General features: G+C 35.7%; 1 protein-coding gene across 4 annotated transcripts in view; it reads right to left on the bottom strand.

Moving 5' to 3' along the window:
- LOC125047514 (histone-lysine N-methyltransferase NSD2-like) overlaps window positions 1–12,500 on the bottom strand; it is a gene marked incomplete at its 3' end in the record, with an annotated part of 37,588 nt that overhangs the window by 4,419 nt on the left and 20,669 nt on the right. For all 4 annotated transcript variants that reach the window (XM_047645763.1, XM_047645760.1, XM_047645764.1 and 1 more), the window contains 7 exon segments: window positions 4,057–4,202; window positions 4,886–5,026; window positions 5,173–5,323; window positions 5,852–6,009; window positions 6,344–6,471; window positions 6,613–6,736; window positions 12,387–12,500. The exon segment at window positions 12,387–12,500 is cut by the window's right edge and continues 787 nt beyond it. In XM_047645763.1, the coding sequence (XP_047501719.1) occupies window positions 4,057–4,202; window positions 4,886–5,026; window positions 5,173–5,323; window positions 5,852–6,009; window positions 6,344–6,471; window positions 6,613–6,736; window positions 12,387–12,500 (962 nt within the window).

Here is a 12,500-nt window from a genome sequence, read left to right as displayed (position 1 = left end):
CAATTTAGCAATTTTAATCATTCTCATTTAACCACTTGGTGACAGGTGAAAAAAACTAAAAATAAAACTAAAAATAAAACTAAAAATAAAACAAACAAAAAAACTACGCTCTGGCAATCAATGGCAACGCGCCGACTTTAAGAGCGGGAGTTCAGTACATTAAACTGAAAGTGAAGAAAGTGATCGGACGCCTGGTGTCTTACGTACTTATGGTGCGTAATGTCATTATCAAATGCCATATGCAAGATTTCAACAAGCATAAGTCCATACATGTGTAACTAGCACTAATTACCTACGTCCTAAGAAATAACCTGGTTTTGGCTCAAATAGTTGTTCGGTTAGTTTCCTCATAACATAGGCTAGCTAACTAAATTTTCACAATTGTACACCTCCCCCCTCCCACCTTCTGATATGGTCCCTTAAAGAAATCCACCCAATAACCCCTCTCCCCATTTTTTTCTTAACTCTCAGTACCTTTCTTAACACTACAACCTCGGTGACATATGCTAAGTCTACATGGATAGTTCCATGACTATTTCCCAGTAGAGTGGAGGACATCATTGACCCCCGCTTCAACATGTCCAGGTCAGACAAGGAATAGGGCTACGTGTATCAGGTTGACATTACTCTTAATAGCGACAAGCCTCTCTCCAGGGTGGCAGCCAAGCAGCTATAAAGGAATGCTCCAAGGGGTAAGAAATTAATTTGGTGATGCAGAGACAACATCCCCCCACCATTATGGACTCCAAGGCAATCCTGGTGCCAAGACGACACTAGATGTGTCGAACACACCCTTGGAGATCTTTGGCTGTTTTTTCACTGAAGATCTACTTGATCTCATTGTCCAGGAGATCAACTTGTAGGTTTTGTTATTGCTTTTGTTCTTTCCATTTTTATCTATATCGAGTAAATATCTCTTGCAATGAGCATTCAGAATGTATTACTTGTTTTTCTTTTCCACTCCCACAGGTATGCAGTCACACACCCTCCTGCCACCTCCCCTCACATGAGGAAGTGAATGCCCACGTCCAGACAGGAGCTCGTGACATACCTTGGTATCCGTGTGGAATGGGCTGGTGAAACTCCCCAATTACTGCGACTACTGGTCGACTTACTGTATTCAGCGTCACAAACTCATTGTGATATGCTCTCATCCACAAAAGCAGTGCTGCACTTGGAGTTTAGCGACTTCCTTGGGAAGAGGATGAGTTATTTGTGGATAACTGGTATACATCGCTAAGTCTTTTTCATGCCTTGCAGTCACGTAAGACTAATGCGGTAGGAAGTGCCCGGCTGAACAGGAAGTTCATGCCCAAGGACCTCAGTGAGAGGAGGAAGGGTGATGTCGATTAGAGCAGCAGCAAGATGGGGATGCTGTCCTTGATGTGGAAGGACTGTAGCAAGGTCACCATGCTGTCAAGAATCCATACTGCTGTAATGGATGGGGATAAAACATTGGGAGACCACCCACCAGAGTGAGGTGTGCTCTTCACAATCGATGTCATCACACCGTTTCAGAGATCCCTGGCAGCAGGAGGAGGCAAGGTTAGGTTTGCTCCAGATAGGGTCATCGTCTCAGTAGCAGAAGATATTGCGCCGATTGTGACGGCGGACTATACACCTACGGGTGCTTTGAGGCATAGCATGCTGCCATGTAATGCTGCACACATAAAAACACAATATGTTGGCAAATATGTTACTGAGAGTAATGCACATGGCATTATAAGAGAGACTATACTAAAAGTTCCGACCATTGCAACAAATGTTGAGATTGCATTTTAGCTTTATGAGCATGCATGTTTGGTTCTCAAAAGCATCAACTTCAATATAATCCCAAGGATATAAATGGTGGATAAAACCGGAGCTTATGCAGGGGTCCCCAGCTGCGGCCACTCGCCACTATCAGTAGTGGCAAGTCTATCAGTAGGCCCTAGTGACCAATCCTGATTTCCCCATTCCTTGAATTGGCTGGAAAATGTGTTTTTCTTTTTAACACAGTTGACATCGATACTGTTATTATTGTTATTGAGGTTATGATTATATAACATTTAAGACAAGTGAAATAATGTAAAAGACCCTTTCCAAAAGTTGAGGAAAAGGGTAAACAGGTTAGATAGGTAGGACTGACTGACTTCTAGGTGACTAAGCAATTGTAGAGCCAACTATGTGTAAATACAATAAATTTGCATTACATTAGACATGACAAGTATTATTGCCATGCATGCCAATTGGGTTAACATTTAATTTTTCATAACATAACCTGCACCACCAGTCACAGCAGCCAGGAATAGGATGCTGGGCATGGAAATGAAGTCCTTCCTGGAGCTGACACTCTTCCAGTCATGGCTCACAAGCATTACATTCCACACTCATACATCTATGGGAATAATGCAAAAGTTCATTTCTAAATGTCAAATAAATCTAATAACCCTTCAAGAGGTTTGTGCACTTGTGGTGAGTCTTTCCTGTCACCCTGGCCATCAGATGAAATGCTCACGACAGCAAGTTCATATCACCCCAGCCCACAGCCAGATTTTTCCATGAAAGCATGTTCATGTCATCTATCCTTCCAGCAAAATTTTTAATGATGTGATATGTCATCCAGATTGTAGGGTTAAAAGCTTATACCTCTGATTGATACTTTGTCTATGCAAAGATCTGAATTCAGTTGAATTTACTTGGTACTAACATGATATTGTCTTTTGTATCAGTTACTGCCAAAAGTGTGTGTGTGTGTGTGTGTGTGTGTGTGTGTGTGTGTGTGTGTGTGTGTGTGTGTGTGTGTGTGTGTGTGTGTGTGTGTCTGTGTGTGTCTGTGTGTGTCTGTGTGTGTCTGTGTGTCTGTGTGTACGTATGTACGTATGTACGTATGTACGTATGTACGTATGTACGTATGTACATATGTACGTATGTATGTATATGTGTATATATATGTGTATGTGTATATATATGTGTATGTGTATATGTATGTATGTATGTATGTATGTATGTATGTATGTATATGTGTATATATATGTGTATGTGTGTATATGTATATATATATATATATATATATATATATATATATATATATATATAGTTTGATGTCTTGCAATGATATGGCAACATTCCACAATTTGAAAATTTTACGAAACTGTTTCCTGTTCATTTCACTCTGGAACATTATGCTATGGTAATGCAAAACAAAAATTGAGGCAGTACTACATGATATAAGTAATTAATGCAGCAAGGAATAAGCTATTGAATTATAAATAGAAACCATATCTTCTTGGGAGTTAATAAACTATTTTGAGGCATAGTACAAACAAACAAAAACAACATCAGATCTAAGAAGCACAGATTAAAATTTATAACAAGGTTTATATAAATATGCACATTTCCTAACCTAAAATGTCCTTCTCATTATGGTATAATGCTACTTTAACCCACTCATAACAGGATCACCGTACCAAACTTTACACCATGAGGTCAGTGCAGTAAGCCTCTCCAGTAAGAAACTAGAAGCATAGAAAACCTATGTTTACCCTGCAGCATAAAAAGAGGCTTTCAGCATAAAAAGAGGCTTTAAGTCTACATTTGAGAGACTTTCACTCCTATGTGACATATCACTTGGTTTAAGTTCAAGCAAGAGCTCTATGAGTGGCTCATGCTAGGGCCATCAAGGGGGACCACTCAAGACCAAACAAATAAACAAATGCATAACTCTGAGCAAGCTCAACTGCATGTGACAGGATGCAATCCCAGATGGATTGACAGTCTAGCCACATTGTAACTGGACCTCATCCATCATGAGTTAGTTAAAAATGCAATATTGAAAAACTATCAAACTTCAACGTAAATTCATAATATAATACTTGATTTAATTACACCTACATATTTTGTAGCTACCAGCCCAAAATCTAATGGACACTTATGACATGCAATCAAACTGCAGAAAATAAGTGACAATCCCTTAGCAAAATAATAGTTTCTAAAAGGAAAGAGCAAGGTTTGAACCTCACTCCTTGACACATTTCAAAGCATTCATACACACACACTTGAGGTAGAGTTACAAACCTGTTTAAACACTTTTCATCAGATCCACAGGGATTTTCAGAGTCAGGATCACAATCACACCGGTTGACGGCTGCAAGGTCTACTTTGCTCAGACGTACATTACCAACAGGACGATTGGAATCAATTCTGACATAAGGAGGAGGTTTCTGTTGGGGCAGGGAAGGTGGGTTAGTTTTCTTTCCATTACAATTACTTTGGTTTTGGAAATGCATGGCTGACTATGTAAAGAAGTTCTAATTCTGATGAAAGGAACAATAATTTTCTGAATTATAAAGTCTATAATAAATATTATGAAAGACCATAGATGAACATATTTGTCAGAAAATAACTTGATTCTTGAATGACCTAATGTGAGATGAATTTTAAAATCAGCCCAAAGAACTACACCAATGTCCTCCTTATAGTAAAATGAAAATTCATATGAAGAGAGGGTCCTTGGCACATACAAGAATGTACTTCTGAGAAGTTTTTGTTTTACATAATGATAGCCGTCATACTCCAGTAATTTTTGTATCAGAATAAGGATTATCATGTTCAGTAATTCCATATTCTTCATAAAAAAATAAACTTCTACCAAATTTTTGAAATAGGAGTAAGATGCCAATTAGACAATTTACTCTGAAGATCCTTGTTCATATATGAATGGGTTTACCTTGTAGTTGCATGTCAATGCCATATATTCACATCAATGCAGTTAGTTAGTGTAACATATTACTTACAAATTATTATCCAAAATGAAACAGGAAGATTGCATCATGTTAAGCAACCAGGGATTTAAAAGTATTGAGGTAAGGGCTTAGACCTTACAAAAACCACATCTGTTACATACCAAGTTGCCCTTTTCAGAGCGGTGTGCTTCCTGTTGTGCTTTCCTGATTTTCTGAGCACGATATGCTTCAACAGCCTCTTCAAGGGCTCTCTGGAACTGTTTCTCTAGTGTTTTACTGGATGCTGCCTTTGATCCCTTATCCTAAATGAGACAGGAATGGTAACTGAGATAATGTTCTATCGGCCCAAACTGTTAAAAATCAGAAACATACAAAGAATACTTTTTTCCAAACCCATGTGTCAAAGACCTACAAGACTTAACACTATGCCCTCATCCATAGTACTCACCCCTTCCTGGTAATGGAACGCTCGACCTTTGGTGACCCAATAGTAGTCATTGGACCCAAAAAAGTGAACACAAAACATGCCCTGCTGATGAGGAAGGTTTTCAATGTTGTCTGGAATGAATCTAGGGTGTAGCACTTGTCCTGGCCACCATCTGAAATGAAAATTCTTTTAGGTACTGAGCATAAAATACAGATTAACCCCTTGGATACGGATGCTTCAATACCTGAACATTGGCATTAGGCTTACTTGAGCAGCTACTCTTGTCAGGTATGCAGCTAATAGACCGGGAGCACATGAACACTTGTGTTCAGTGACAAAACTTTTTGTTATTAGTATTATTATTTTTTTTATGTTCAATCTATTGATGGAAACAATGCAAGAGCCCCTTCCTAAATGCCCAAATGATTCTATTCACCCTACAATACCTTTGTGCATTTGCCGCCTTAAGCCAAAATTCTCATGATGGAAACTTGGCCCTCAGCCAAATTTTCCTATGATGGATGTTCATCACCTGCCCCTCAAACCAAATATATTCATGAAGTGATAGTCACATCATCCGGATCGTAGGAGTTAATTACCAGATAGGAATAAAAAATAAAAGCTACTGTTATTTTTTCCCTCCCTTTAATCAACGTATAAACTAAACTATAAAATAGAGAACAAATGAAAGTCTTCTTACCTGTAGATTCCTAATTTCACCCATACAATATCACCATAAACAGGGACCTTTCCATTCTCACAATCCTCGCATACATATCCACCCTCTGGAGCAGTTATCTTTATGCAGTCTGCATGGAAGGCAGCTGGGCATTGGTCACACAGCAGCAATGAACCACCCTAGCAAAAGCAAATTATATATATATTTTTTTTTAATACAGATTTTGGTTACAATAAAAAAAACAAAACGAGGTCGGATATTTTCCATATCTATGATAAAACCAAAACTGCACATTTAGCAACATATCTTATTCCAAAGAAGGAAATATAATCAAATATCAAATATCATGAAAAGGATTCTTTGGATATCAGCTTTCTAAGACCCTAGACCTTATCTTTTTTTTTTTTTTTTTTTTTTTTTTTATACCAGAAAATAGTATTTGGGTATTAAAATACATTTGTATAAATAAATAAGTAAATAAATGCAATAATAACGATTTCAATATTTGCTAACCTTAGAACAACAGAAGCACCAATTCACATTAACATGATGTGCTGTATTCTTGGGTAAGGTGAGGTGTTTTGTACAAATGTGATGTTGCTGAGAGATCTCCTCTGTGCCAGCTGCAATGCATTCTTCACCTGGCAGGCAACAAGGGATGAACAGTTTTAGATTTGAGTGCAAATAAAGCAGGTCTAACAGATTTACACTGTCACATTACAAGGATAATACTACCCACCAAACAGTAAAAACAATCAAATTATATACTTGTGATAACTAACCTGTGTGATAGGTTGTAGGGCACCTTAAACAGCGAGTGAAGGGTGGTGTTCTTGCTACGGGGTCACCCATGTCATCTGCATTTGCAGCACACATGTGACATACATGACGTGGACACACAAACCTCTGTAACAGTTAATAAGCTTTATTACTTCCAACATAAAAAAATAAAAAATAAAATATATATATATATAAATTGATAACAATAAAGTCTAAATCAATAAACTCCCAATCTATTGACTGTTTTTTCCAATCTATTGATATTGTTAGTTAGTGGAATATAAATAATAAGAATATTGAAAAGATGTGAATACTCTCAAAAGATTATCAAAATTTGATGAAATCAAAGGAGACTATTGGCTATGTATATATATATATGTGCAAATGTCATAATTCTTATCTACATAGGTAAAATATGACAAAATATTAATCACTGATAGCTGGCCACATGAGAGTTCTATTTGACTTTCAGTAACTTCCCCTTTCCCTCTCCCTCCCTCACCCCTTGAAGCTCTAGCCAGGTTGTCAAAGATAGGAAGTAATCCAACAGAGTTGCTTTTCTCTGTAGGGACTATTGTCCACCAAACACTATCCATTACAGGAAGGAGCAAAAACTAACAACAGTTGTTTTAATAAACATGAACAAGAAATTAAAGCACAGCTGGATAATAAAGAAAAACTGAAAGACAAAATGAAACCAAAGCATCCTTTCAGACTCCTCGACCTCCACAGATGACCCTGAGCCAGTGACAACTAGAGTCAGACAATTCAAATGAAGATATTCGTAGTGACGGAGATGAGCATGAAGCAGCCCTTAACCCCTTGCCGACGGGTATGACGTGTAGGCACATGCTATGCCCACTGTGAGTACTTGTTTGATTGTTTTAACACATTGATAGCTACACTTGTACTAAGTCACCAATGAGCCAGTTACAAGTACTGCCTGTCTTATCCTTTTCTTTGATTTACAAAATATTTTACATTATCTTATTTTGCTGTTACTAATGTTAAAAAACATTATAATAATTATAATGTTTATAATAAAAACAACACCATCGATATTCATAGCACTAGTAAAAAAATACATTTTTCCTGCCAATTCATATAGATATAGAAAATAGGCACACCATTTTCCTTTTTTTTTTTTTTTTTTTCACTTTCCCCAGCAGCATTGGGTTAAGCTGTATTCCTACCATGAAAATAATTTCCCCATACTCCATATTTAGCATGGAAAGAACCAAAACAAAAAGGTTTACAACTAATTTCTTTTGCCAAGGTAGAGACTCTGCAAGGAGAAACTTTAAAATTCAATGAAAGATGCAATGCATGCTTTAAAAAAGTACTATTTGGGTCACACAAATGAAAACTACTTTCCTACTGTATAGGAAAGATATATGCTTAATCTTTTGCCGAGTCATACGCAAAAAAGAGCTACCTATATTTTTGTTACCCAATGACAATTGGTTTATGGTCTGTCCATTGCAACCTTTGTTACATACAAATGACTCCACATATATTCAGCCACCAAGGAAGCTATCAGTAGGCCCTAATTTCCCCATTCCCTGAATTTGCGTGAAAATGTGTTTTTCTTTCTTGTACTATTAATACTGACACTGTTATTATTCTTATTGATATTATGATTATTAATTAAACTTATTAAAAAATCAATAACATTTAAGACAAATAATACAAATTAAGCTTCCCAAAAATCAAGGAAAAGGGTAAAGAGGTGAGATGGCAAAGACTAATAATTGACTCCTTGGCGTCTAGCACTTGTAGAACCATCTATGTGTAAAGACAATAGATGAACTTATATTACAGTGGATATGGTATGTATTCTTGACATCCACGACAATAGCAGTTCTTAAACAAATATCAGAGTACTTTATCTATCCATGTTGTATTAAATGACACTGTCATTATTTTAAACATGCCAGAATAAATGGCAAAACTTTTATTTGTATTAAAAAGAATAGAAAAAAAAAAAAAAAAAGGTAAAAAAAATGGATGGTTCCCTTTACTCAAATAAATCTAACCTTTATATTACAACTAAAAAAATCTAGTTAACATTATCAATCATCAGCAAACAATCCAAATAGCTAGCTATAAAAACATGATGGAATGTATGGTCTATTTTTCATGATAACTGTGGTACTTCCTACTGTATTGAAATAGTGACATGCTAAATTTTGAAATATTTCTTGTTTTATATACAATGGCCAACTTAGGTGTTTTGAGGTAAATTTTCAAATTAAATACTGAAAAAATGAAGGAACTTAAATTTTTAATACAAATACCTGAGAAAAGGTGCAGACAGCACCATCCCCGTTACCAAGGTGAAGTATGATATGGGTGACAAACCGATCTAATCAATCAGAATGACCTCACTCAATGAATCTTCCTTGTTACATCTAGCCTGTTCAGGACCCCCCCCCCCCCCTTTCTATTTCATTTCTATATTTTGGAGTTTTACAAAGTCAAGTCAACCATGACCTACCAAAATCATTCACAGTCACCTCATTCTGTCAAGGAAAGTCTGTTGTTTGCATGAGTTCTATTCAGATTTGGAATCCACAATTGGAAAAAGGAAAAATGATCCTGAATAGTTATTATCTTGACCCATACCATTTTCTCCTTAATTGTAATAAAATAAAAAATATATATTTAATATATATTTGATAAATATACATTTACATCTACTAATTACAAGATGGACATAATAATTAATTTCTAAAGTATTTCAAATTTCCTTTACACACTGATAACACCTTATGTAAATCACTTAAATTTAACCCTAATCTGTTTGGCAAACCACATCCACTATATCACTCACATACTTCCATATAAGCCCTCCTTTCCCACAACCTACTGTAGTTTTTGTTTTCTTGCCTCCATTTTCTTGTGAATGAAACACGAGTGTGAACAGTAATTCTGGTACTATAGAGCATATTTCATCCAGTCAAACCTCCATTCTTTTTCCTCTTCCTGATTACCTTTCCACTCACTACACTTTTACAAACATCAAGACTTACTTTTACTTCTTTGTGCATTATCATCTTTTTATTACTACTACACAAATACTTCTAATTAACCTAAATACACAATTTATTTTGTTTTATGGGCCTCATTTTCTTTCATACATGATACAACTTCTTGATTTTTTCAACTCGGTATTCTACTGCAACCATGTATTTGATTTACGAAAAAAACATACATTTTCTAGTGTATAAAACTGAGCTCCTCAGATGCCTACAACCAAAGCAGTGACTTCAAAAATTTGCAGCTCAGGGGATAAACAAACTGAAGTCTCAGGGGCTTGAAAATCAACCCAAACCTATGAAGGGTGCAGAAAATGCTGCCGATTCAAAATAATTGAATAAATTTCAATTAAAACTTGTTCATCTAATCATTACATACAGTTTAAAAAAGCCACATCTAGCATATTTTGTATTTTCTCCTTTCATACCGGAGAAAAAAATAATCAACATTGACAAAATAAAACTGCAATGAAATCACACTTTAAAATATACTGCATGTATGATGCCAGTATGATCACATTTCCCCCCTAGTTTTAGAATAATACTAGGTTATACTGGATCATATTTTATGATCCAATTCATAACTATAATTTTCAGAAAAAAATGCAATACACAGAAAAATGACATGTGTCTGCTATTTACAATGTAAGCCCCATTTAAACTGGTTAAATAGTAATTGAGCCTTTTCAAAAATTTGATAAACAATCAAGAAGAGATTGAACTCGTTTATCCAGTTATCCTCATCTAGCTGCCCTTTGAATTGATATTTCTGTTTGCTTCCATTTATATGCTTCTACATCATTAGTAATGCCTTTTACAGTTATTGTAACAATAAAATACTAGAATGGCCATTTTTTCAATATCTAAATAATAGATAATGCAAAGCAAAAAAAATCATGTAAATATACCTTTGAGGCATAACTGTACAAAAAAAAAAAAAGTTTTATACTGTGATATCTGAGTCAAGTATTTCAGGTATCAAATAAATGCAATTAGATATCAAACAATTTGGAACAATTGTGAAGAAAACTTCTGTATTTTTTTCACAAAGCTATGTCATTGTCAGACAGCATATTATACATAGAATCAAAGGAATTATTTTGTAATTCATATCATTATATAGCTAGAGCATTTTGTATTAAATCCCACGTGAGTAAAACATTGTGCAATAACTAATGGAACTTTTATATATTGTTCTAAATTAATTATATTTCTACCTGTTTTACCCTACAATTTCTCTGATGTACTGCAGAAAGTACATATACCCAGTACCAATAAATCATTACAATTTTGGGGGATAACTGTTTTTAACTTTCAATCTTACAATCTCAGTAATGAACCAGTGCTTTTTTTTTTATCATTATTATTATCATTATTATAGAAAAAGAATGATTTGTTTGAACTTTTATTAGTTTTCAAATAATAGACTGCCAGAATTGCAATTTACTAAACTCACAATCTAAACTGTGTGAATGCAATTACCCAAATGATACATTCAAAATTACTAATACTAATAGTCAGGGCTGGCCTCTGTGGGCCCAAAATCCCTATCTAAAGAAATGTTTTGAACTGTTGTATATATTCTACTTACTATATATTCTCTTACTTTGCTCTGCTTGCCCCTTAGTTATGCTTTGTCAGGTGATCTCATTCCTTTAACTGGCCACACGTGGGCATGACCACATGCATGTACTTGTATTCATCTCTAAAAAAATTTAAACTATAATTTTTAGTTCCAACTCCCAGTTTATCACACCTGGGAATCCACTTAGTTTGGTATCTGAACCCATTGCTGCCAGGAACATGGACCATGGATTGTAGTTTTCTTTTGCAAATTTCCTTTGTTGACAGATGGCCCCACATGTGCTTAGCCTCCCAGGAGCCAATTAGTAGACTTACATGATTAAACCTGATTTCTCCATTCCTTAAGCTTTCAGGGGAATTGTTTTTTTCTAATGCTAATAATATTGATGTTCTTAGTCTTATTGTTGACATCTATGTGTAAAGGCGCAAAAAAAAAAACCCTACTACAGTGGCATGTCTTTTTACCATTCCTGTATCAATGAATTAACTCAAAACTTTTTGGTTATGAAGGATACACATTGTGTACATTAACATAGATGGTAATGTTTGGCAAGTTTCTTTTACACCCATGATATCATTCCCATATTCCCCTATCCCTACTACCCTTGTAGGCACTCAAGTCGTGTTTTCCCACATCTATCTATCTTCTTGTGAATAAAATCTAGTGCGTGTGTAGTAGTATTCTGGTGCTGTGACATATTACATCAAGCTAAACCCTGATTTTTTCCCATTCTTCCCTCATTCTCTTTACATACCACCGAGTTTCTGGAATATTCATACACCTTATAGTCAGTTGATCATATCCGTGTGGACGCAGGGGACACACTCATAGAGAAACAGGCTCACTAAGCTGAAGGATGATGCAGTAGGGTGGCCAGTTTCTTTCCACACCAACTTTGACCCCAGCATGCTGATGTCAGCATACCCATTCTCATTCACAGCTGAGTTGACTGAGGGGCATCCCGGCATAAACCCATGACCTTGCCAAGTCAGCACTCTACCACTGAGTTATGCCACCTCTATTCATACACTTTCATGAAATAAAGTGCAATAAAGAAAATGTAATAATAAACAATAATAATGAAATAAAAACAGTTTACACTCCCAAAAAGTAGATCAAAAATACCTATTCCTAAAACAGAAACATTACTTACCTCTTGCTGCCTTTGTTTGGAGACATGAGGCCACTTTTGAATACATCTTTCATGGTAGAACTTGCCACAGAAGGGAACTGTACATCTTTGCAGAATCCCATCTGATGACCTGCA

The sequence above is a fragment of the Penaeus chinensis genome, chromosome 41, assembly GCF_019202785.1.
Source record: "Penaeus chinensis breed Huanghai No. 1 chromosome 41, ASM1920278v2, whole genome shotgun sequence".
Taxonomy (NCBI): domain Eukaryota; kingdom Metazoa; phylum Arthropoda; class Malacostraca; order Decapoda; family Penaeidae; genus Penaeus; species Penaeus chinensis.
Note: the sequence above shows the minus strand (reverse complement) of the source record. Positions and strands in the feature narration are given on the sequence as shown.